The sequence below is a fragment of the Hordeum vulgare genome, chromosome 6H (assembly GCF_904849725.1).
Source record: "Hordeum vulgare subsp. vulgare chromosome 6H, MorexV3_pseudomolecules_assembly, whole genome shotgun sequence".
NCBI classification, from domain to species: Eukaryota; Viridiplantae; Streptophyta; class Magnoliopsida; order Poales; family Poaceae; genus Hordeum; species Hordeum vulgare.
The window spans coordinates 421,267,812-421,294,138 of NC_058523.1; the positions used below are offsets into that span (position 1 = coordinate 421,267,812).

General features: G+C 40.3%; 1 protein-coding gene across 1 annotated transcript; it reads left to right on the forward strand.

Annotated features, from left to right (window-relative positions):
* Positions 1 to 338: 338 nt before the first annotated feature.
* LOC123401468 (tripeptidyl-peptidase 2) lies at positions 339 to 22,952 on the forward strand. The gene is made up of 34 exons (XM_045095293.1): positions 339 to 960; positions 1,925 to 2,003; positions 2,114 to 2,187; positions 2,519 to 2,628; positions 2,720 to 2,800; positions 3,099 to 3,185; positions 3,261 to 3,403; positions 4,290 to 4,440; positions 4,518 to 4,640; positions 4,831 to 4,914; positions 5,029 to 5,216; positions 5,416 to 5,590; positions 5,676 to 5,797; positions 5,905 to 5,984; positions 8,348 to 8,406; positions 8,729 to 8,883; positions 9,352 to 9,530; positions 10,103 to 10,215; positions 10,296 to 10,466; positions 10,547 to 10,675; positions 10,747 to 10,847; positions 10,937 to 11,054; positions 12,194 to 12,273; positions 13,929 to 14,001; positions 15,130 to 15,215; positions 15,292 to 15,343; positions 15,452 to 15,580; positions 15,792 to 15,863; positions 16,146 to 16,238; positions 16,834 to 16,929; positions 20,263 to 20,361; positions 20,463 to 20,555; positions 21,698 to 21,847; positions 22,638 to 22,952. The coding sequence occupies exons 1-34, from the start codon at positions 588 to 590 to the stop codon at positions 22,794 to 22,796; spliced, it is 4,077 nt and encodes a 1,358-aa protein (XP_044951228.1). The 5' UTR covers positions 339 to 587; the 3' UTR covers positions 22,797 to 22,952.
* Positions 22,953 to 26,327: the final 3,375 nt, after the last annotated feature.

Consider the following 26,327-nt stretch of genomic DNA (forward strand, 5'->3'; position numbering starts at 1 on the left):
CCTGTAGCTTGTTTTCCGGCGCGGCTTTGCTGCCAGCGAAGCCTATGAGAACTTGAAAAAAAAAAACGCACGTCTACACTTTGCGCGTAAACTATGTACATATGGCGATGGCATATTTGAGGAGGAAGATGGCGATGGCATATTTGAGGAGGAAGAAGAGATAAAAAATTCCAAACACCGTAATGTTCAGTACTCTATCACGGATAAACCATCCTTCCAAGGCCACAAATATCTCCCACATCTCTTTTTGGATGATCCATGTATCATCAAAGGCAGCCAAATTATCTATTCAGCACCAGCTAGGCTGCCCCTAGCCAACCACCGGCTGCCAGCCTACGCCCACCTCCCAGCGGGCGCTTGGCACAGTCTCCATTGCCGCTCAGCTCTGGCACAGCAGTTCCGCCATTTTCAATTTCACTCATTCATTGCCCCCCATCATCATCATCATCATCATCATCATCATCATCATCATCATCATCAGCCATGCTTTCCACGCAGATTCCGCAACCGAGCTGAACATTCGGAATCCATTCAAAAATAAACAAACCCCGAAATCACTTGGAAAAGTGTAAAGGAGAAGCCACCCAATGTGGCACGGGAGCTGCGCTACCGCAGGAGCCGCAGCCGCGCTACATAAACCCGTCGCCCAGCTGCGGCCCCTCCTCAGAGTCTCCGCCTGTTCCTCCACCCCCGCCCCACCGCTCCACGCCCACGCCCGCCCCTCCGCCGCGGCCGGCCCGACCCGAGGCGTCGCGCCCACCGCGATGCCGTCTTCCTCCTCCGCGCCGACGACGACGACGCCGCCCGCCGAGGAGACGACCGCCGCCGCCGCCAGCGGGTTCCGCCTCACCGAGCCCTCCTTCCTCGAGTCCCTGATGCCGAAGAAGGAGACCGGCGTTGACCGCTTCCTCGCCGCGCACCCCGAGTACGACGGCCGCGGCTCGCTCATCGCCATCTTCGGTGAGTTCCTCCCGGTTGCCCCCGGTTCACTGCTCCCTGCTCCCTGCTCCGGCCAGTCGGTACTACGTGCCATCGTTTGCTCTGAGGGTTGACTGTAGTTGACCTCAGCTTCTGGGCTGGAGAATGGATTTCGTCGATGCGGTCTAAATTGGCAGTTCAGCCGGATCCCTAGACGATACTTTGATCCGACAGAGGTTAAACCGCGTCTGAGTTCTCATATGGCATGCCGTCAACTGCAGTTTAAGCGCACGTATGTAATGCTTGTAGGATGTGGGAGATTAATGAAATGGTTAATTGACTTATATGGGAGGTGATCTGCTGTTTCTATAATCCTATTTGCAGCTTATTGGGCGCGACTTCACTTGCTTGTTGTATGGTTCGGACTGTTGCGGCAGCACTTACCCGGTTTGCATGATCCTAACTTAAAATGGGCTTAGATGTTGCCATGTTGCAGCACATGGCATAACACCTCTTGTTGCTAGCACAACCAATTTCTTTTGAAAAAAGATAAATACTCCTGCGACAGTGCCGGAGCTAGGTGAAAATGTTTTTTTTTGGGGGGGGGGGGGGGGGGCAAGGTTAAAACCTGACTATTTGAGGGTATAAAATGCTCCAAAAAAATCTCATCTAAGCTCCCCCCAAATAATTTCTTCACAGTTTAGTCAAAAGTGTGTGTGTGGGTGGGGGGGGGGGGGGGGTGTGCTGCGAGTAGTCATCTATGTAAGGACGTGATAAACATGCTCCAAAGCTCATGCGCATGAGGCTATTACAAGTTAACAACTTGCGTAGATGGTGGTTGGAAGGTTTCTTCGTTTGGGGAAGAGCTCAGGCAGGTTACATGGGTATAGCTCGAGTCTCGGACGATCTGTGATGGATCTGACTCTGGCATGCAATTATTATGTGTATTTCATAGGATTTCATTGTCCTGCTTGTTTTGCGCTGATGTGACTTGTATGTCTGATAGATTCTGGAGTTGATCCGGCTGCAGCTGGGTTGCAGAAAACTTCTGACGGGAAGCCCAAGATCCTTGATGTTATTGATTGGTACTTAAGGCTCTTCCATAATTTGGAAACTGCACTATTTGTTTATTTATTTTCAGATGCCAACTTCTCTTGAATGATGTATTTGCCAACGAGTATGCTTTTAAATGTAGCACGGGTAGTGGTGATGTTGACACGTCCAAAGTGGTGAAAGCTGATGCTGATGGTGTTATAGTTGGTGCTTCAGGTTGGTCATGCCCTGAGGGTTTATTACTCATTTAAGGGGATATAATTTGAAGCTAAACACTTATTTATGTCAATTAGCAAAATGTGTTTAAACCAAACTCGTTTTTTTCCCTTGTCGTAGACACTGCAACTTTTTTTTGTTAATGCTGTTCAACTTTAGCATGTACATATTGATTATGATTCTATTGGTATCTGAGGTAACATATACCAATTGTATTGTCTTTTCAATAGTTGCTACCTGTAGCGCTCCATGCCTTGAAGAATATCCATATATTCTGAAAGGCAATTTCCTGTCCTGATTCCCTGATATGCTAAGCTCTGTTTACACTCAGGCGCCCATTTGTCTGTAAACTCCTCATGGAAGAACCCTTCTCAAGAGTGGCGTGTTGGCTGCAAACTAGTATATGAACTCTTCACGGACACACTTATATCTCGATTGAAGGTAAATACGGCATTTAGTGCCTGCATTCTGAAGGTTTTATATCACACTCAATATCGATATTTTAATGAAAATCTACTAAATATGACTTCAGAAAGAAAGAAAGAAGAAATGGGATGAAGAAAACCAAGAAGCGATATCCAGAGCTCTGAACCAGCTGAATGAGTTTGAAAAGGTTGAAGTGACTTCTTTTGTTGCGGATAGATTCATTTGGTTTACAATTTTGATTCTCCTTCGCACGCTGTTTTTCTTTTTATTATATGTACTCCTTGTAGATTACACTTTGCATGATAGCTATTGTCAAGCTAGGAGATAGAGAAAAGCATTAATCAAGTGATTTTGCATATGTACTGCTAATACTGAGTCTATATTCCAGTTAAGAGTGATACTGCTGGCCTTGCACACTGCTTTTTATGAGGTTCTTTAAACACCTATTTAAATGGGTGGCTCACCTCCACCGAAAATGATTGCAGAAGCATAGTAAGCCTGATGATTCTAAACTGAAAAAGGCTCAAGAAGACCTGCAAAACAGACTTGATTGCCTGAGGAAACAAGCAGATGTAAGAAATCGATCATACTTCCCTGAAGTTTAGCCGATTTCAGCTATTGTACATGTCTTATTTCTGTTTCTGCAGGGTTATGATGACAGGGGACCTGTGATTGATGTTGTTGTATGGCATGATGGTGATGTGTGGAGGGTTGCAGTTGATACTCAGGGGCTTGAGGATAAGAAAGATTGTGGAAAACTAGCAGATTTTGTGCCCTTGACAAACTACAGGTATGGTCGATCTTGTGGTGTTGATGTTGTAAAGTAGACTATGTAATCCCTTGCACACACAGTTCGTTGCTCCTTCTAGTCCTCGAAAGACATTTTATTTTCTAGTGTCCTGTTTGATGTGATGTGTCCACATGAATACTTCAGGTGCTTAAAGTGCTAATTTGAAGGTCTTCATCAGAGAATTCGTCCTATTTTTATTACGTGCGCAAACATACGGTTATGGAATATTCAAATGAATATGGAATATTATTTGAATAGAAATATTAGTTATTTAAATAACCAGGAGATAGAGATTGAGTCTGTATCCTTCTGATTATTACTTGGTGTTCAAGTAAGTCCTCCTACAGGGACATCATATGTATCAGCTTTAAAATACGTCTTCCATCCCAAAAATATAAGGCACATTTATTAGGACACGTTTCACCAACATTTATACTCTACTAATTTGTGATTTATGTGATACAAAATCATTATCATAAGTACTCCTGAAGATGAATCTGTTACATCAAATCCCTATCTGTACTGCCTAGCCATCTCCATGGCGGTAGTTACCTAGTTGTATACAATTACTGCTGCACCTCTTCTTCTGGTTGGAGAAGCTAGGCAGTTTAGGTTCTTTACAAATGTATATATGATTTGTAGGTCCAGTGACCAGAAGCCAGTGATTCAATATGAGATCCTTTATTACAATTTTTATAAACTTGATATACCAGACATGTTCTCACTTGTAGTTGAAGCAGTATGTTGTTCCCATATATTACCATCTGCAATTTATCTGTATTACGTTTGTAACCTATAGAAGTATTACAATTATTACAATTTTTAGCAGTATGTTGTTCCCATCGTCCATATATTGTGTTTCTGATCTATACAAATTCATCTGCAGGATTGAGCGGAAGTTTGGAATTTTTAGCAAATTAGATGCTTGCTCTTTTGTAGCAAATGTGTATGATGATGGGAACCTTGTCAGCATAGTAACTGATTGCTCTCCACACGCCACCCATGTCGCCGGCATTGCAGCTGCTTTTCATCCTGAAGTATGCTCCTTAACTTTTGTCTTTTCATTTAAACCACAATTATACAAGCACCAGCTTATTGAAATGTTTTTAAACAGGAACCTTTGCTGAATGGAGTTGCACCAGGGGCACAATTGATTTCTTGTAGAATAGGAGATACCCGCTTAGGATCAATGGAGACAGGGACAGGCTTGGTTAGGGCCCTGATAGCTGCAGTAGAGGTGATAATACTCCCTCCCTTTTGTGCCATCATTTATCAGAGTAAATAACAGTGTATTTGCCTCTGTTATATTTACAACTCCTTAAACGCCTCCCAATGAAGTGCTTAATGTTTGAGAAATAATTATGCTTTCTTCCCCTGACATCTCATTTGTTTTATTGACCTGCTTCCTTGAATTCTTGTATATCCAGCACAAATGCGATCTGATTAATATGAGCTATGGTGAGCCTGCTCTTCTTCCTGACTATGGAAGATTCATTGATATTGTCAATGAGGTGAACTCCTTTTGTCTGCTATTGTTTCTTATCCATATTCATTCTTGGACATTCTAGTCTTCTTTCTTAGAATGTTTTGTAGGAATTTAGCTGGATCTCTATGTTATTTCACAGGTTGTAGACAAGCATCGTATTATATTTATTAGTAGTGCTGGAAACAACGGTCCGGCTTTAAACACTGTTGGTGCACCTGGTGGGACTAGTTCAAGCATTATTGGTATTGGTGCCTATGTCTCACCAGCTATGGCTGCTGGAGCTCACTGTGTCGTACAACCTCCGTTGGAGGGGATGGAGTACACATGGTATGTGATCAGTTGGTAATTCTTTTATTGCATTAGTACAATATAATTCTATTAACAATGGCATCATCTGAGGTCATCTTGGGTCTAGTCCTCTAACGTACGGCGAACAACTGGACGACACTAGCTCGGGAATGCTCGTCGACCTCTAGTTCTCAAACAATAAATTTTTATTGCTAATTGAACTTTCTGGATTTTTAAGGTCTAGTCGAGGTCCCACAGCTGATGGAGATCTTGGTGTCTCCATTAGCGCACCTGGTGGAGCTGTGGCCCCTGTGCCAACATGGACACTTCAGTCTCGCATGCTCATGAATGGTACTTCCATGTCATCTCCTTCTGCCTGTGGTGGGGTTGCTCTCCTTGTTAGTGCCATGAAGGTTAGTCTTGCCAACATCTTTTTCGTTAATGCAATGTGAAGTATGAAACATTTATTCAATTACTTCAATGAGGCGTATATTTTAGGCTGGAGGCATTCCAGTAAGCCCTTATACTGTGAGGAAGGCAATCGAGAATACAGCTTCATCTATAAGTGATGTGCCTGAGGAGAAACTGACAACTGGACATGGGCTTTTGCAAGTTGATAGGTTAGCACAATTTTTCTTCTCTCTGTTATGCTCTAGAGGGATACATTTTTCTTAATCTAATGCTGTTGATTTTGAGTACAATCATCATACCATTGCTGTTTTCTCAGGGCTTATGAATATGCGCGGCAAGCTAAGAAGTTGCCACTTGTTTCTTACAGAATCTCAATCAGTCAAGTTGGGAAGTCAAGTATGCATCATATTTTCCCATAATAAATCTTCTTCTGAATAAACTTATGAGTTCCAACAGAAATTAATAAGAATGAAGAATGACCTCTACTGAACACTACAGCCACTCAATTTTTTCTGAAGCATTTTTTTTTTCATTCTGTTTTCTTCGGAAAAGCTCTTCTGAAGCATTTTAAGCACAGACAAGTCACATTCATCTAACATAATTGAAACATGAAAAAAGAAATCAATTTTTTGGCATGTACAAGTACAACTTTTTTACATGTACAAGTACATTTTTTTACATGTTTATTTACCTTAAAATGTTTTGTGGAATCAAATCATACTCCCTCCGATCCATATTACTTGTCGCTCAAATGGATGTATCTAGAACAAGTAACATGGAACGGAGGGAGTAATAAAAATAATGCAACTGTGCATACACATTTTTTAATCCCCGTACGTCCGTCATCCTTAAAATGTCATATAAAACTAAAATATATTATTAGAGAAGTTCTGATAACTTCTCATCTTGAGAGCAAAGACATGAACTACCTTTTTGATGAAATAAATATCACGTCAAAGACAAATCTGCAAGGATGAAAGAAGAACAATTCTCATAGCAGTGGTTAGAGGAGCGTATAACATTTCTGCACAACCATTGGGTGGATAACTAAGAAAGGGAGTTAAAGATTTTGGATGGCTCGGATCAAAATTATCTCATCTTAACTCGTGCTTATTGGTATTGTACTAGAAGGGTTCGTTGGTGTTGTTAGGTTTCTTAAAAAGATACTCACTCTGTTTCAAAATATAAGGTGTATTACTTTTTTTGAAAAGTCAAACTTTTTAAATTTGATCAAATTTGTAGAGAAATATATCAAAATCCATAATATCTGTTACAATATATGTGGATTGCACTAGCCCTTTCCATCAGTTCGGACTTTTGGTTGCGTTGGCTAGTGCAATGAAGCTTAACATGGTATCAGAGCTAAGGTCTTGAGTTCAAGTCCTGGCTTTCGCAATTTATTTAAAAAATTACTGCTAGCCCCCCTTTGTGTCCACGTGGAGGTCTTTTGAGTCATACGTGAGTTTCGCGCGCCGTCGCTCTCTTCCGGTTGCACGTGTTGACTTGTCTTTCCCGTCACACATGAGAGGGGGTGTTACAGTGTATGTAGATTGCACTAGCCCTTTCCATCAGTTCGGACTTTTGGTTGCATTGGCTAGTGCATGAAGCTTAACAATATCAAATCGGTACGATTAGATTCATCATGAAATGAATTTCCATACTTTTTTTGTTCAATATTGCTGATGTCACTATATTTTGCTCTGAACTTGGTAAAAGTTTTAGAAATTTGACTTCTCAAAAATATAATACCCTTATATTTTGGAACTGATGGAATATTTAGTTTACCGGGTGGGGAGATGATGGAGTGTGTTTTATTTTCATTTATAATGTGGTGATTTGGTGGGCCTTTCATGGTGATTTTGTGTTATCCGCTAACCAACCTATATTTATGTGGGGAAATTTCTGTGTTGGTGGCTGCATGTACTATGTTGGTGCTACAGTATCACATGGTGGCACTTTTTTTTTCCAGGTGGAGGGAGGGTGCGCGGGGTTGATATGTTTTTATACCCCGATTGCTGCTGATTGATTTGGAAAATTGTTGGCACGGTCAAAATCGTAAACCAGATCCAAAATTGAATACCTCAATTGAATGAAGAGCTTCAAAATTAGGGAACATAGTGAATTAAAAGAATTGAATGGGAGAGCTCCTTGAGAAATTGTTGACCTGGTCAAAATCGAGTGATCCAATTCTAAATTGAAGACCTCAATTAATTTTGTGGCCTTAAAAATTAGGAAGCATAATGTATAGTATAAAAGAATTGAATGAGAGCTTCAATAAATTGTTAAGTTGGTCAAAATCAGGTGACCCAATTTCAATTGGAGACCTCAGTTGAATGTAATCTCTTTAAAACTAGGGAGCATAGTGTTATAGAGAATAGCGGAGTGGAAATACTACACCTACTATACTCGATTTTCTTAATGGATGAACAATTTGAAACCGAGACTCTCAAGGCCTTGAAATGTAGTGAACAGATGGATTAGTCACAGTTACAACTAATACTGAACAATATTGTATTGGTAATTTGATATTTTCTATTCCTCCGATCCATAGAGCTTCAAATCTAAGACAAGTAATATGGATCGGAGGGAGTATTGATTTTGGGACGCTGTTCTACTCTAGAATAGCACTTTATAGTAAATCAGGCAAAACAATTGGGGAAGGGGGGGGGGGGGGGGGTTATGATGACCTGTGATTCACACTAATTGATGTTGAGTTCATACATTATATTTGATTACTAAACTCAATGTATTATCTGCAGTTCCAAAACTAAGAGGGATATATCTACGTGGGAGTAATTCATGTCAACAAACGAGTGAGGTCTGTTCCTGCTAACTTGTTTGGGTTATCCTGGCATGCTTATATTTCCCCTATCCCCAAAAAGAACGTTGGTTTTGTAGCAGTGTATTTGATCACTGTAAGATGATTCTTTTACTATTTAGTACTCACTCTGTAAAGAAATATATGACCTTTTAGATCACTGCTTAGTATGTGTATATGACTTGTTTATGATCAGTAAGATTAAAAAAATGTTTTACCAGTTCTTCTGTCTGGTGGAGCACGAAATTATTATCTGTACTAGGTGTTTTCATTTGTTTTAAACATTACAATTCACTATATGTTATTATCCTCTGCTTTACAGTGGACTGTTCAACTTAACCCAAAATTTCACGACGATGCGAGTAATTTGGAGCAATTGGTTCCATTTGAGGAGTGCCTGCAGCTGCATTCCACTGATAGCTCCGTTATTAATATTCCTGAGTATATATTGTTGACAAACAATGGGCGCAGTTTCAAGTTGGTACCTTCTTTCTGTTCAACTAGATGTTATTTTCCTCATTCTCCTTCTCAAGAGCAATAATTTTAGATATCAACTTGTAGTTAGTCTTGCTATAACTGTTGATACTTTGGTTTATAAGCACATGCCCGTTAAACTGAACTGCATTATAGTAAATCTCGTTAAAGGTAATGCTTATGCATATATGTGTCATCCAAACATGATTACTGATGCTGAATATTCTTGTATATTTGTGCATGTAGCAATCTGGCATCACTAAAAACCAGCGGCACATTATAACTTATAAAGGCTTTTCAACCAAAGGAATGTGTAGGTTGGTTGGTATCATAGCACACAATGGCAGATGAAATTAAAGGCCTTTAAGTTAGACATGCAGAATAGCAGTAGTAAATAAGTTGATCAATTACATGCCCTGTTCATTTTGTCAAGTGTCCTGCTTTCATTTGGTTTGCTTTGCCTTTTTGCAGCATTGTTGTCAATCCTGTTGACATCAGTAGTGGCCTTCACTACTATGAAGTTTATGGCATGGATTGCAGAGCACCATGGCGTGGACCCATTTTCCGAGTGCCAATCACCATAATTAAGCCTATTGCTCTATCAGGAGTGCCGCCAGTATTGTCGCTTTCCAAACTGTACTTCAAGTCAGGTACTAATTATTATTCTTGCTTACTGGGAGCTCTGATTTAACTTAAATTTAAGAAAATTATTGTTGCTCCCATTCTTTTGCATATGCTAGCATTGCTTGTATTCATTGACATTTGGAGAGTGGGTGGATGATGCCATTTGCTTGTATTCAATTACTGGTTGCGCTTTTGTCCCCATAAACACAATAGAACTGTCTTTCTCCACAGATTTTGTTCACTTACAGCGTACTGAAACTCTATTGTCTCAAATCTTGATTTTATCTTTGTTGATGAATCAGCCACCATACTTTGTTTATTTTGACCTATCATTACTACAATACTGAACCAAAGAAGTGAGCCTAGCCAACTTGGGTTGGGGAATGGATGTACAATCCGACCACCTGGGAACTGATGATGAACAATGATCATACTTTTTTTTTTCAACCAATACCATCGAGTTTTTTTTTTTCAACTCTGGCTCATGCTTTGTTTTCTCATTTCTGTTGACATGCTTCCAGATATTTTAATTACTTCCATTTTGTTTTAATGTATGAAATAAAGTGAAGTTGGTATATTTCCATCTTCTTGATTGCAGGTCACATCGAAAGGAGGTTCATAAATGTGCCAATTGGGGCCTCGTGGGCGGAAGTTACTATGCGCACATCAGCCTTTGACACTCCTAGAAGGTTCTTTTTGGATACTGTTCAGGTATACCTGCATCGAGATTTTATCTTTAGTCCTATGAGTTAAAGATGTGAATTCTAACGTCAAATGGGAGTATATGACAGATGTGTCCACTGAAGCGACCTATCAAATGGGAGTCTGTTGTTACTTTCTCGTCACCATCTATCAAGAATTTCAGTTTTCCTGTTGAAGGTGGCTTAACCTTAGAATTGTCTATAGCCCAGTTCTGGTCCAGTGGAAATGCTAGCCATGAACCTACCTGTGTTGATTTCGAGGTACTTTTATCAACTTCCAAGACGTAGCATCTGGTTTATATTAAATGACGTGCTAAATATATTCATTTGCAACTTGGCAGATTGTGTTTCATGGAATTTCCATTGATGATAAAGTAATTACCCTTGATGGTAGTGAGTCACCTATGCGTATTGTTGCTAGATCATTATTGGCATCAGAAAGGCTTGTTCCTGTTGCCACTCTGAACAAGGTTAGTCAAGAATCAATAGAAGGCTATGACAGTTACTCTTTTGACCAGATATTGACTTTTGTGGCTTGCAGATCAAGATACCTTATCGACCAGTGGATTCTAACTTTTGTCCGCTTCCCACCAGCCGTGATAGATTACCCTCTGGCAAGCAAATTATTGCACTGACTTTGACGTGAGTTATATTTGGTTCTGGGGTAAACATGTTTGAGTTAGTCCTTGATGTGGTTTTCACAATCTTTTCTCCCTCTTAACCCTCTACAGTTACAAATTCAAACTGGAGGACGGTGCTGAAGTAAAGCCCCATCTGCCCCTACTCAACAACAGAATATACGATAATAAGTTTGAGTCTCAGTTCTATAGAATTTCAGATTCAAATAAGGTACAATTCTTTTCATTATAAAAAATTATCTCTTTAATTCCTGTATCTCTCCAATGGGAGGAGGGTTTACATGTGATTCGAGTAACTGTTATTCCTGCTGGCGGTTTAAATTGTCACGAATTGACTTGGATAACATTTAGTTAACACATTGAGGCCCAAATGACACATATAGCAGAGTTTAAGAGACACAAACCTAGACTAAGTATGGAATTATACTCTTAATAACAGTTAGCAGAAACTTTTTACCTTTTAATATTTTATTTCTATTATTGTGCTTGCACTAGTCCAGTATGAAAGTATACTTTGCACATGACCGATATCATCTTCTACCTAAACATACCATTTGGTTGCCATACTAAAAATAGATGACCAGAAATGCGCTACAACAGCCAAATTATTGGTCTTGTGATTTCAATTGTACTATAACCTAAGGATGTGCTTGAAGTTCCATGCGCCCCAGCGAAGATGATGCAGCCCTCTCACACGGTTGTCATGTGTGGATAGCAGTATAGATGAAGCCATTTTTGCATGCATGCATTTGCGCCTAGATTTCAAGATACATTAGAGAGTTGGAGTTCAGTGCTACCTCTTGTATTCATAAAAATACAAAAAGTTCTCAACAAACAATGAATTATACTCCCTCCGTCCCAAAATAAGTGTCTTAAGCTTAGTACAAATTTGTACTAGAGCTAGTACAAAGTTAAGACAGTTATTTTGGGACGGAGGGAGTATATAACAAGATGTACATGCTAGATGTTTAAGTTAAGCTTAGAAATCCAACTAGAGGCATGCAATCTGTAGGGAAGGCTTGCGTTTGGAAGTGCAAGGTGATTAAATGGCCTAAGGATAGAAGTAGCATATGCCCATTTAGTAATGGAGCATGACACCTACTTTGCATTTTGTAGTTCGGTAATATGATCAGTTTTCACATTACGAAAACTGTGCCGTTTACTATGTGCCAAATAAGGTGATATTTTGTATCATTCAAATGCCGATAAGCAATTAGGTATTTTTTCAGCACAGTCCCTGTGGCTTATTCCTTTTAGGGCTGTCCTTACTCTTTGACTTGTCATTAGTTCAATCTACATATCTAATGCACTGTTACTGACTTAGAATGTTTCCTTTTTGTTTGAAAATAGTGTGTTTACTCTTCTGGTGATGTCTATCCTAGTTATGTGAAACTTCCAAAAGGTGAATACACACTGCAATTGTACATAAGGTACAGCTCTCCCACCTACTAAGTAATGCTGCATATATGGTTAGATGACTAATATGATTTTACATAAGGTACAGCTCTCCCACCTACTAAGTAATGCTGCATATATAGTTAGATGACTAATATGATTTTACTAAGTAATATCTAATGTGTCAGCACTGAAGAATCAGAACTAAATAAATCACTATAGCTTGGTTAAGGGCCTTGTGTTGTTTTCTCAAAAGCATTTCGTACTTATAGATATGTCAATTAGTTGGAAGCACCTTCTTTTTAGGGCAACAACAACAAAGCCTTTAGTCCCAAACAAGTTGGGCTAGGCTAGAGGTGAAACCCATAAGATCTCGCGACCAACTGATGGTTCTGGCACATGGATAGCAAGCTTCAACGCGCCCCTGTCCATGGCTAGTTCTTTGGTGATACTCCAGTCCTTCTGATCTCTCTTTACGGACTCCTCCCATGTCAAGTCCGGTCTACCCTGACCTCTTTTGACATTATCAGCACGCTTTAGCCGTCCACTATGCGCTCGAGCTTCTGGAGGCCTGCGCTGAATATGCCCAAGCTATCGCAGACGATGTTGGACAAGCACCTTCATTTTAGGAATGTAACATAAAAGATTTTACTAGAATTACTAAAGATTCACCTAACTTGGTAAATTCCATTTAGCTACAAACTGAGTCTAAGTTCAGGAGAGTTATAATAACAGTGAATCATCTAGACACAACAGGGGAGTAGGGATTAACTGGTCAACCATTAATCTGTGTGTCAATTAGGGCCAAGCCAGCAGCAGCAGAGAGGAGGGAGGACAGCAACATAGCAACCGGTGGAGGGAGGAGCAGCAACATACTCCCTCTGTTTCTTTTTACTTTGCATATTAGTTCTGTTGTAAGTCAAAACATACCAAATCACTCTGCCTGGGCAAGGGGTATGTCGTTGAGGAACTGTCTTGCGCCCGGCGGGATCGAGCGGGAGAAGAGATTAGAGGAGCGGGAACTGTCCGTCGCTCTCTCCCTGATTATTTGTTCTGTCACAGGATTAATTGGCTCGTTAGACCAATTAATCGCCTCTGGCGGTTAACACACTGAATTGGACCTATTTGCATCGGTGTGCCTCCGAGTTGCATTTAGCCGGCTGGTTTTTGCAACAGTGCCTCACCAATACTTTGGTGTTATTCTGACTATACTACTTTTAGTCCATTCTTGCCCTATACTAGAGGTTGATATGAATACAAATATGACTAGAGCACCAGTTCTGAATGTTAACACGATATATAATATGTTGCTAATTGGTATATGGACAAAAGCAAGATTAGCTTTGCCTATGGGTCTTCTAGGCTGCATTTATTTGATGCTTTTCTTAGTTTGTTAACTATATGGTGCTTTTCTGGTTTTATTCCAAATAATTCAGATTGCTATGCATTCTTAAACAGTCTGAGGAAAATGTAGAGATGGAAAGTACTCCCTCCGTAAAGAAATATAAGAACGTTTAGATAACTATTTTAGTTATCTAAACGCTCTTATATTTCTTTAGGAGGGAGTAATTCATTTCTTTGCGCCCTCTGGCTTATGGGATCTTTTTGTTATATATTTGCGCGGTTATCTTATTTTAGATGTTGTTCATATATGATTTGTTGCATGAATTTATCTTATGGATGGCTGTAGGCATGAAAATGTGCAAATCTTGGAGAAGCTGAAGCAATTGGTTCTATTTATTGAGAGAAAACTAGAGAAGAAGGTATTGCATATAATACTAAAAGGATGTTGCTAATCGTGCTTTATTGATGGCTTGATGATGATTTTCTTGTTGATTGTGCATCACTTTATATATACATAGAAGCCATTATATTTTCCTTCCCTTTGTGGGGACATTGGTTGGGCTCATATAGGTAATGTTGTAGATGTTAGCTTAATCGTCTTTTGGGGAATTATCCTGAGCAAAGATTAGAGTTGTATATTAACATCTGCCACTTTAATGTTGTTTTGTACATAGGGGACGGACACAAAAGATGTATCATCAACTGGCATTATTTAGCATGCATAGAATCGCACTCCTATAGATGTTCATACTACTCAGTTTGTTGCTCACAGACAGATGGAATAAACCACATGATAAGTTGTGTTCTTTCATGCATTCCACTATGCTTGATATTGTTGAGCTTCATGCACTAGCCAACACAACCATAAGTCCGAACTTATGGAAAGGGTTAGGCAATCCACATATACACATCAACACCCCCTCTCACGTGTGACGTGGGAAGTCAACACGTGAATATACTAAGAGGTATGGCTCAAGAGGCCTATACGTGGACATTGGGGGGGGGGGGGGGGGGGACAACAATTTTTGGATGAATTGCGAAAGCCATGACTTGAACAATACACTTAGGCAACTCCATAAGCTTCAGCACTAGCCAACGCAACCAAAAGTCCGAAGTTATGAAAGGGCTAGGCAATCCATATATACACTTCAATAGATACAACTGTATTTTTTTGCTCCATGGGGTAAAACATTATCCTCTTGGCTCCCCTTAGCTGGCGATTTTTTGTCAGGAGGGGGTGGCATTTGCGAACGATTTCTCTGCCATTTTTAGTTGTGAGGGGGTGCCAGTTTCTTCAGAGCGACATGGCAGTTTCTGTCAGAAAAGGCATTTTTTTTGTTTGAAACTGCCACCGTTTGGTTGTGTCTCAGAACTAAAACTGACATAAAAAAGGGTTCGTTTGCCATCCCTCTTTCTCTCAGTATGTCCAGTTACTATGCAAGTTGCAAGCAGAATGAATGATGCTTATCACGATTTGTGCGCATGCAGATTATTTATCTAGCAATTTACTGATACAGGGTTAATTTAAATGTTCAATCTAATTGCAGGATTTCATTCAATTAAGTTTCTACTCTGAACCTGACGGTCCTATAATTGGAAATGCCACCTTTAAGTCCTCTGTTTTAGTTCCCGGGTATGTTCCTTTTGAATGTTCACTACGGTCTTAATAAAACAACACATTGTTCACCACCCTTGTTTATTGTTAACAGAGAACCTGAAGCATTCTATGTGGGTCCACCATCTAGAGAAAAACTTCCAAAGGTACATATCCTGTTGATGTAATTTTATTAGATATCACTAAAATACCATATCAGTTTTTAAGCAGCTTTGTGATATTGTTCTGGTTTTATATGTTGGATTGCTTTACAGGGTGCCATACCTGGGTCTGTTTTAGTTGGCTCCATAACCTATGGTATAGTAAGCTCATTCAACAAGAGAGATGAACAGCATGCTCCAGCATCTTATAGCATTTTGTGTATCATTCCACCACCATCAAAGGTCAGTCGTACTGGAATAAATTATGAACTCCTTTTAGTTTACCATTATCTTCATTTGTTATTATTATCCTTATAATGCTAGACCACCAGTTCAGATGTTAATTGTGTAGGGTCTCAATAAGGCCATATTAGTTTCCAGCTTTCACCCATCGTGTCAGCTCTATGTTGTCTCACATATTCCGGGTACTTTTTCATGATTATGTAAATTGCAGGTTGATGATACTAAAGAAAAGGGGGTTTCAGTTGAAACAAAGAAGAGTATCTCTGAGAGGTTAAATGATGAGGTTGGCACACTGCACTAGTTAGTTAAATGCTATTTTCTTGATTTCAGATTGTTGTTGAAATTTGTAGCACGCCTTTTTTTCTTCTAATTCTTGACAATTCATGATTTATAAGGTATGTTGGTAATCTAAATTCTATGTCTATGTACTTTTTCATCAATGATAAATCTTGGTCCTTGGATAGATTACATCAAGCTTTGATTAGTTGGAAAGAATCATGAACAATGCTAATGGTTTGGCTTTACTGCAACTGAAATCCATCTTCATAATTAATTGTATTAATAGGTTCGAGACACCAAGATAAAGTTCCTTTCGGGACTTAAGCAAGACAATGAGGACAACAAGTCTGCCTGGACTGAGCTTGTCGCTTCTCTTAAGGTAATAGTGATGACTAACCTTCATTAATCATTTTGTGAGCTTATAATTTCAGATACAATCAGAAGCACCAGATGTGAGGATTTCGTCATACCTATGTGCTATTGAATGTATCGCTATGTCAGTACTTTGTTAATTATGCACATATATTCTTCTTACTCAAAGCACTAGAGAATCTTATATGCAAGCATTGTTATTCCTTTTTTATCATCTTTTATGTGGTTATACACGAATATGACTCAAGCCTTCGAAGGTGTTTATTGTTCCGTTCATGCCTTCCACTAATCTTGTCCATCTGAATTTGTAACTCCTTTCATGCCTGTGTTTTCCTTTTCTAATTCTTTTTGAGAATATGTTGCTTGAAAATGACTGGTCCCTCTGCCAAATCTAGGTTCTACATAAAAATACATGCAGTTAATACATGCAATAAGATGCTGTTTGAATAATAATGACTGCTCCCTCTGCCAAATCTAGGAGTCTATCTTATTAGATTTTTGCTAAACATGTTTTCTGCTACTCTGCTATTGAAACTGTGAGCTATATTGGGTTACATCATTGTTTTCTGTGATGTCAATTAACCTTTCCTGGCATATTGCAGTCGGAGTATCCAAAATATACACCTTTGCTTGCCAAAATTTTGGAATGTGTACTTGAGGAATCAACCTCTGATGATAAGATTAGCCATCACAAAGAGGTAACTGAAATTGATTCTTCGTTTATATTGTACTGCATGCATCTTGAATTGTTGGTCTTAACAACTACTCGCTCCGTTCCTAAATATAAGTCTTTAAAGAGGTTTCATTAGTGTACTACATACGGATGTATATAGACATACTTTAGAGTGTAGATTCACTCATTTTGTTTCGTATGTAGACTCCTAGTGAAATATGTTAAAAGACTTATATTTAGGAACTGAGGGAGTATGAACAAAGGTGTTTTCTTTATACGAAGCATGTTGCTTGTTCAGACTTCCATCACATTTTACCATCTCTATGATTGATTAATGTCCTCTAAATAAATATATGACGAAGAAAGAAGAAACTAGTAGGGGCAATCTGATGTGTTAGGAATATGCAACTTAGTATTCCGATGAGGCCATAGGCCGATATATATACATGTACAGGTGTGGAACATATGCAGGAAATCCCTTATATAATGGGATAAATACAAAGGGGTACATGACTATTATATATACTCTAACACCCCCCTCAAACTCATGGTGGATGAACAACACTGAGTTTGGAGAGATAGAAGCCATGTTGCGCTCTAGTCTGGGCCTTCGTCAGGAAATCCGCCAACTGTAACTCAGAAGGCACATACTGAAGAGCAATAACCTGATCCTGCACACCAGCGCGCACATAGAAAGCATCAACACCAATATGCTTGGTGAGCTCATGCTTCACAGGATCGCACGCAATGCTAATAGCACCTATACTGTCAGATAAGAGCAGAGTCGGTGTAGTGACAGAAACACCAAAATCCTGAAGTAACCACCGTAACCAAGTCACCTTTGCCGTCAAAAGAGCCATCGCTCGCAACTCAGCCTCTGCACTCGAACGGGAAACTGCAGTCTCTTTCTTTGTCTTCCAGGCAATGAGAGAACCACCAAGAAAAACACAGTAAGCAGAAAGTGAACGGCGATCTGAAGGATCAGTAGCCCACTTAGCATCCGAATAGGCCTGAAGCTGTAAAGAACTGGAGCGAGGAAAGAATAGAAGATGAGAGATCGTGCCTCAAAGATATCGGAGAACACGAAGGAGATGACTATAGTGAACAGAGGTGGGAGCGGAGACGAACTGACTCAGAATATGAACTTGATAAGAGATATCTGGACGAGTGACAGCTAGATAGACAAAACTGCCAACAAGATGACGATAACGCGTCGTGTCAGGCAGGGGATCACCATCAGTATCACGGAGGTGAACATTGAGCTCCATGGGAGTCTCAACAATGCGCTCGTCAGTAAGAGCAGCACGAGCAAGAAGATCTTGGATATACTTTTTCTGGGATATAAAAAAGCCATCAGAGGTAGAAGAGACTTCAATCCCAAGAAAGTAGCGAAGAGGTCCAAGATCAGACATAAGAAACTGCTCACTAAGACGGGCCTTTACAAAGGCAATATACTCGGGGTCATCCCCAGTGATGATCATGTCATCAACATAGAGAAGAAGAGTCCGACCACGAGGAGAAAGGTGAACAAACAATGCTGGATCATGAGCACTTGCTGAAAAACCAGCGGCAGTCACCAAGAGTCGTGCAAACGGAAGAGAGCGCCGGCGCGCGAAACTCACGTATGAGTCAAGAGGCCTCTACGTGGACACAAAGGGGACCTTAGCTCCGATACCATGTTAGGAATATGCAACTTAGTATTCCAATGAGGCCATAGGCCGATATATATACATGTACAGGTGTGGAACATATGCAGGAAACCCCTTATATAATGGGATAAATACAAAGGAGTACATGACTATTATATATACTCTAACATGATGTACCTTTTACTTCTTTTTTCCACAAAAGGATCTGATCCTCTAGTCGATGACTTAATGCAACAGAATGTTATCATGTGTCTTGACTCCTTTAAATAGGGGAACTTTTGCTGATGACAATGCTGGCATTAAGGGTGCTCAAGTGCAGGTTGAGATAAACCTGGACAAAACCGGCTACGCGATGTTAGTTCAACCTTTTTCGTTAAATGTGATGTCAGCAGCAGCGCTGGTTATCATTTTTTGTACAGGATGGCTTCATGGGTTATGCAACTTAGTATCGGAAGGCGGACTCTAGAATCGAAAGGTTTTAGGCTTAGTAGAACTAAAACTGAATACATGAGGTGCAGTTTTAGTGCTACTAGGCACGAGGATGGAGAGACACGTTTCGAAATTTGGGATCCATGTTGCAGAAGGATGGCGATATCGATGAAGACGTGGGCCACCGAATCAAGGCTGGGTGGATGAAGTGGCCAAGCTTCTAGCGTACTTTGTGACAAGAGAGTGCCACAAAAGCTAAAAGGCAGGTTTTATAGGACAGCTATCCGACCTACGATGTTGTATGGCGCGGAGTGTTGGCCAACCAAGAGACGACATATCCAACAGTCAGGTGTAGCAGAGTTGCACATGTTGAGATGGATATGTGGCCACACAAGGAAGGATCGGGTACGGAATGACGATATACGAGAGAGACTTGGAGTAGCACCGATTGAAGAGAAGCTGGTCCAATATCGTCTCAGATGGTTTGGACATATTCAACGGAGGCCACTGGAAGCGCCGGTGCATAGCGGACGGATAAAGCGTGCTGAGAATGTTAAGAAGGGTCGTGGTAGACCAAACTTGACATGGGAGGAGTCCATTAAGAGAGACCTGAAGGTTTGGAATATCGACAAAGACTTAGCCATGGACAGGGGTGCGTGGAAGTTAGCTATCCACGTTCCAGAGCCATGACTTGGCTTCGAGATCTTATGGGTTTTAACTCTAGCCTACCCCAACTTGTTTGGGACTGAAAGGCTTGGTTGTTGTTGTTGTATGGCTTCATGGGTTGGTGCAAAACCGAGTTTGAACATGCCAAACTGGCATGCAGTTCCTTAATATATCCTGACGTCCAATATGCTGTCAATACTGAATTTAGGTCTTAAGCGAACAGAAAATTTGAGCTGATTTTGTTGCTGTTTAAGGACATCAAAACTCCTGGTATGCATATATTGATTCTAGCCAACAACCAGACAATCACATGGTCCACAGTCTTGCATCTTTAACATGATCTATAACTTTATAACTGCCTGATAGAATTCCCCAGGTTAATTTGTTTAGTTAACTAATTATTATACACAGAGCACTTCAATCTCACTTCAGATGGCACTGCCACTTTGGTGGGAGATTATTTCTTTGCTGTCAAAATGTAGATATATTACCACTGTAGTTCTGTATCAGTATTCATGCTCCAATCAACTATCTTTATATCTACTTGACTATCAAAATTATTTTCCAGTAAGAGATTTGTTTCTGACTTTGTCTATGGTATTCTTGGTGTTCAGGTTATTGTTGCAGCAGATGAGGTCGTGGACAGTATTGACAAAGAGCAACTGGCAAAGATTTTGTCTTTAAAACCCGATCCTGAGGACGAAGAATCACAGGTATATAACATTATAATTATTTATTATTATTGCTCCTTAATTAATCAAATGCACCAGCTCCTACTGAATGCTGTTTTCCTTGAACATTTACTGGCAAATAGAAAACTAAGAAAAAGATGGAAGAAACACGTGACCAGTTAGCGGATGCACTATACCAAAAAGGTCTTGCACTGGCAGAGATTGAGTCGTTAAAGGTACAATACTTTACTTTTAGCATATTTTCCTTTACCTGAATGTCAAGTTCCCTTTGAAGTGTATACTATATACTCATACGATCAATTGTCATAAGAAGTTGGGTTCTGCACCAGGTTGTTTGATGATCAACTATAGAAACCTCTGTTATATTTGAAATTTCTGGTCGTTGAAATGAGGAGCATGCCCCTACTTCCTACTTCATGCCCAGCAAATGTGCATATTCTGTATTTTTTTTGTGTTAGCCAATGTTATCTAAGGGGCCACCTTGGTTTTCGGTAGATGCAATTCTAGAGTCATCGTGCCCGGTTGCCCTGCCTTCAGAGGCAGATCGAAAGAGAGAAATGCATGCTCATTGTCGCTGCAGCTCTGTGATTGTTGCTTTTTTTTATCTCCATTGCTAGTCAGTGTTGCTGGCAGCCTTGCCAGCCTCTTTGCCAATTGCACTCTGGTGGAAGGGAGGGAGAAACAGTTGGAAGCAAAAGGAGAGAGGTAGGGATGGAGAGGCAGGTTGAAGCAGGACGGGCAAACCAGTGAGGGAGATGGAGTGAGGTGTTTAGGGTCACGGATTGGTTAAGTGCCCTCTGGGCCAGGCTGGTGGAACTGGTGGCGGTGGCTAAAGAGGATTGGTTAATGCCCCCTGGGCCAGGCTGGTGGAACTGTTGGCGGTGGCTAAAGAGTACAGCGGCATGCAGTAGCACCATGGTAGCAAGAAGAGCGGTCACAGAAGCAAGTGGTGTAGAAGGCATGGTAGAAACTATCGGCTGGCAGAGATGAGGCCAAGCTCGTCTTGCCACCACAGTGCTACTGCTTCTGTGTGGCTCTAGGACAGCACAGTACGTGTAGAGGTGTGTATGGACACCTAAAACAGCTACTCCCTCCGTCCCCTAATGTAGGACGCACATAGTGTCAAAAAACGTCCTACATTATGGGACGGAGGGAGTACAATATACAATATCTAACAACCTACTAGTACTACTTTTAGCCCCTCCTTTTTGCCTTGTTAGGTAGGTGAGTTGGTTTGGGCGTTATACATTGGTCTTTTAGCTTTGTACATTGTCAACTGGCAGTCTAGTCTAGAATATGTATTTATGATAGCGTGCATATTATTAAGGTATTACTTGTGATGAAATCTTTCTTTCAGCCTGATGAGTCAACTGAGGCATCTGCTAAAGATGTTTTTGAGGAGAATTACAAAGAATTAATCAAATGGGTTGATGCCAAATCTACAAAGTACGGTACTCTGACCGTCTTACGTGAGAGGCGCTGTGGAAGATGTGGCACGGCACTAAAGGTATATTCTACCTACCAAGTGCCCGTTATCTGTATTCTTAGCATTTGCAGATGCAATTAAAGGTTGGGACAATTATGACAACTTTAATGAAAATGAATGGTTGACTCTGTCAAATAGTTCTATGACTGAGTACCCAAGAGTTCTTATGCAGACTATCTTGTTTAGTGGATCTAGTCCACACATGTATTTTGATTTGTGCAATTCTTCAGCCTATCTTTGTTAGCTTAGCTTGGGTCAGCAAGTGATATGTCCAAGATTTTCGATGGCAACTTGTCATAGTTACAAAAAACAACAAAATATTTTCATTACGTCCTACCAATCAATACAGTATCACCCCCACAACCTATCTTATTCTCATAACTCTCCGATAATCTAATTTTAATACTGCTTATTCATAGTGAGTCGAATTTTTATCAAGCTCCATTGTAACTAACATGCTATGGTTCAACTGTATTATGATGTCAGCACTACCAACATAATTTTCACTGCCACACTATCAGACAAATGTTTACACATATGGGATGGATATTATTACTATTATATTAATCAATTTGAACTGCCTGATCTATTTGGGATGTAGCAAGGATGGAACCAGAGTATATTCGATAGTTGAAAGACCTCCATCAAAAGAAGATGAAATATCAAAACCCAACAAAAACTGGATTATTTGGCATTCCTGAAATCTGACACAATTATTTACTTCTATCTTCTCCGTAAAGAACCAAAGAACCTACTGCTTTTGTTTTACTTTGAATTCATGCTTACATTAGTTATCTTTGTGATGTGTTAGGTTCTGAATGACATGATTCAAGAGGATTCTGAGCAACCAAAGAAAAAGTTATACGATCTGAAGATCCAGCTGATTGAGGAGATAGGATGGGCACATGTATCGGCTTATGAAAAGCAGTGGATGCATGTCCGCTTTCCCCCATCTCTGCCTCCCTTTTAGTTGGGTGTGCTTACCATTTATTTAGGCATCAGTAGGTTCAGTACTTTGTCATTGTTGGATGCAACATTTGTCGTTTCAGGGATCTTCCATTTGACATTTCAATTCTTGGTATGGTAATAAGGCATGCAAGCGAGGCCGCATTGGATTCTCTGTTTATCCACTTTTGCTTGCTTGTCGAATTCTTCACCTGGATGATTTAGGTTATCGATTGTAGTTCCATTGTGTGTCTGCGTGATTAAGCTGCTCATAGCCTTATACGCCTGAATTTAGTTTGAGAGCATGTAAGGGTATAGTAAAACTATTTCCCTAGAAAATAGTACTCCCTCCAATCCGAATTAATTGACGCAGATTCTATACAATGTAATTAAGACATCAAACTGACCTGGATAGGAGTAGTAGTATATTACCTCCATTCCAAATTACTCCCTCCCTTTCCTAAATATAAGTGGTTGTTTGGATTCAAGAGACTAAAACTAGTCTTTTTAAGAGGTTAAAGTTTCAAGCACTCCTGACTAAAGAGAGGCTAAAACTAGTCTAGAGGCTAAAATCTTTTAGTCAGGGATACCCCTACTAAAATGTGCATTAGTCCTCTCTCTTCTCATTTAACTCCTTAGGTAAGTTTTGGATTGGAGGGTTTGAAGGATAATAAATGCTCATTAACTTGTTTTTTTAGTCTTTTTAGTATTTGGATCGAAGCATGGATGAAGCTAGCAAGTTTTAGCCTCGTTACTTTTAGTCATGGGACTAAAACGTATTCAAGCACCCTCTAAGTCTTTTTAGAGGTTTCACTAGTGACTGTGTACGAATGTATACAGATATATTTTAGATTGTAGATTCTCTTATTTTTTCTTCGTTTGTAGACTCCTAATAAAATCTTTTAAAAGACTTATATTTAAGAACGGAGGGTATAGTTGTTTTAGAGTTGTCTAGATACATCCTTGTGTCTAGATACATCTATATCAAGAAAATCAAATCTAAGACAACTAATTCGGGATGGAGGGAGTATTAAACTGATTCACAAAAGTTGGTGGCGAGCCATTTGTGGTCTACTGGCACCTTTGGCGTCACTGTGCTGCCAGCCATCTGCCCCCTCCGTCCATCGTTGTGTTGCTCGGAAGTTGTCTTTTTGTTGCTGTGCGTGCTCAACTCATGGTGTTCAATTATGTTGAAGTGAGGTTTGTGTTTCCTCGCCTTCTCGGTTGGTATTTGCTCTTTGCTGGCGCATGATGCCCATCCCCATCTTGCAAAATGCTCCGGTTGTCCTTTTGGTGGAGTTTGCAGTCAAGGTTAGCGTTCATCGGTGGTCTCACGGCCTGTATTGCTTGCACCTTGTAGGTCAATGCCGCTGACACTTGTTGATTGACTTTGCCCCAGTATTGTGTCATTGGGATAGTTGCATGTATGCGGGTGGTGTTGTGCCTACTTGCAAGGTCTCGATTTTGTGATATCTTCCTACGGCACTCCATGAATTTCATTGTTTTTTTTGAAACGTAAGCAAAAGTTTTGCCTCATCGATTAATTAAAAAGACGAAAATTGCTCAGTTAATTAATAAAAAATAGGCCACATGCGGACTACTAGCTAAGAAAGAAACTCTAATGGACTCTATTGTGACTGTTCTATTGTGATTGTTTTTGTGGTGATACACCGACAAGACAGCTTGTCATGGGCACTCACTTTGCTCTTTTCCCTTTGGCTAATCTCCTAATGCTTGCATATATGTTCATGCACTACATCAGAAGTCCACAGTATATGCATTTTAATGGACACTCCCTTCAGGAGCGGAGCCAGGTCGGCGGCAGGCCATAGCCACATTGAAGCAATATTCGTAAATATGGGTCTCACGTCCTTAGTAAAAGCTTTAGTCACCAAAGGAGTAGGGGCTCACGCCCCGGGCCAGGCCATGGGTGCCTGGATCCTGCCCCTGACTCCCGTCATTAATTTACATTGTTGTGCCTTTCATGTCTTTGGTGGACTAAGTGGCGGGGAAATGATCTTTATATGATATGCTGATGGTACGATGATGAATTATCTAATGCTACCACCCTCTTCTGTGCTAACGTATTGAATTTAACAACTGAAAACTCACAAAAACTATCAACAATATCAATGAAGTATGTTGAAATGGATATGTGACCACACAAGGACCAAAACCGGAATGATGATATAAGAGATAGAGTTGGGGTAGCATTGATTGAAGAGAAGCTTATCCAACATCGTCTCAGGTGGTTTGGACATATTCAACGCAGGCCTTCAGAATCCTAAGTGCATAGCAGATGGCTAAAACGTGCTGATAATGTCAAAAAAGGTCGCGCTAGACCAAACTTGACATGGGAAGAGTCTGTAAAGAAAGCCATGGTCAGGGATGCATGAAAGCGCGCTATCTATGTGCCAGAACCATGAGTTGATCACAAGATCTTATGGGCTTGGAAGGCGAGATCAAGATCAATGGAGAATCATGCTTGGAACATCTTGCTGACTTGCTCGATCCCTTAGAAAAGTGTGAGAGGCAATTGTTCAATGCTTTTGTGCGGGTTCAGCTGGGAAATTGATCACTACAAGAAATATGTCAACTAGCGACCTTCTGTGAGTGACCCCAGCTGAATTTGTCGTAAATCCATGACCATTTCGCTAGGAAGGGCTCAAATCCACGTCAGCTCGGTCATAAAGCAGACAACAGTTGTTAATGACCTTATTTCTACCTGATTACGACCAATATAAATGGTCATGATGTTGTGAGCGTGGATGCATTGACACTTAAGGCCACCTCCTTTTAAATGTATTGTGAAGGAAGTATCATTTTTACTTATCCAAATGGTATGATTTTTTTACAGCGCCTTTATATGCCCAAATTATCATCCTTCTCCAAATTGCAGCTCAATCCAATCATCTATGTGAGCCCAACTTCAATTTCTATTTTTTTGTCCAGATTGGCACATTGCAAAGCAAGTGCTATCTAGACCCCTCCTATTTCCCTTCGACTTTTCGGGCTCTCTTACATATTCAAATCATTTCTTCATGCCAATATTCAACTCCATTTGCCTAGTGGGTCCTACTTTAAAACGGGAAAGAAACAAAAGAAAACTGACAAGCGGGCTGGAAAAAGGCTAAGGCCCAAAACAATATGGCCTGTAAAAGGCTGCAGCCCAAAAAATAAAAGGCTGTTGGGCTTGGCCCATGTAGATGACCAAAATTGTAAGGAAAAATAATAATAAATAGGCTAAATTACCGGGCTCGGTCCATATAGACACCGAATTGGACCAGGCTGATTCTAATCGACGACCTTTTCATTTGGTCGCAATTTTGCCACGTCAGCTTACCATGTGAGATCCGACGTGGTGTGGGCAGATTGCGAGCGACCAAAAAATTGGTCGTAGAATCAACAACCTTTCATTTTGGTCGTTATAGTTCATTAGAGACCCTCAAGTTTTGACCTTCTATTTTTGGTCGTAAAAAGGTCGTCAATGGAAACCAAGGACCATTCGGTGACAAATATTGAAGGTCGTAAGTTAGCATATTTCTTGTAGTGGATC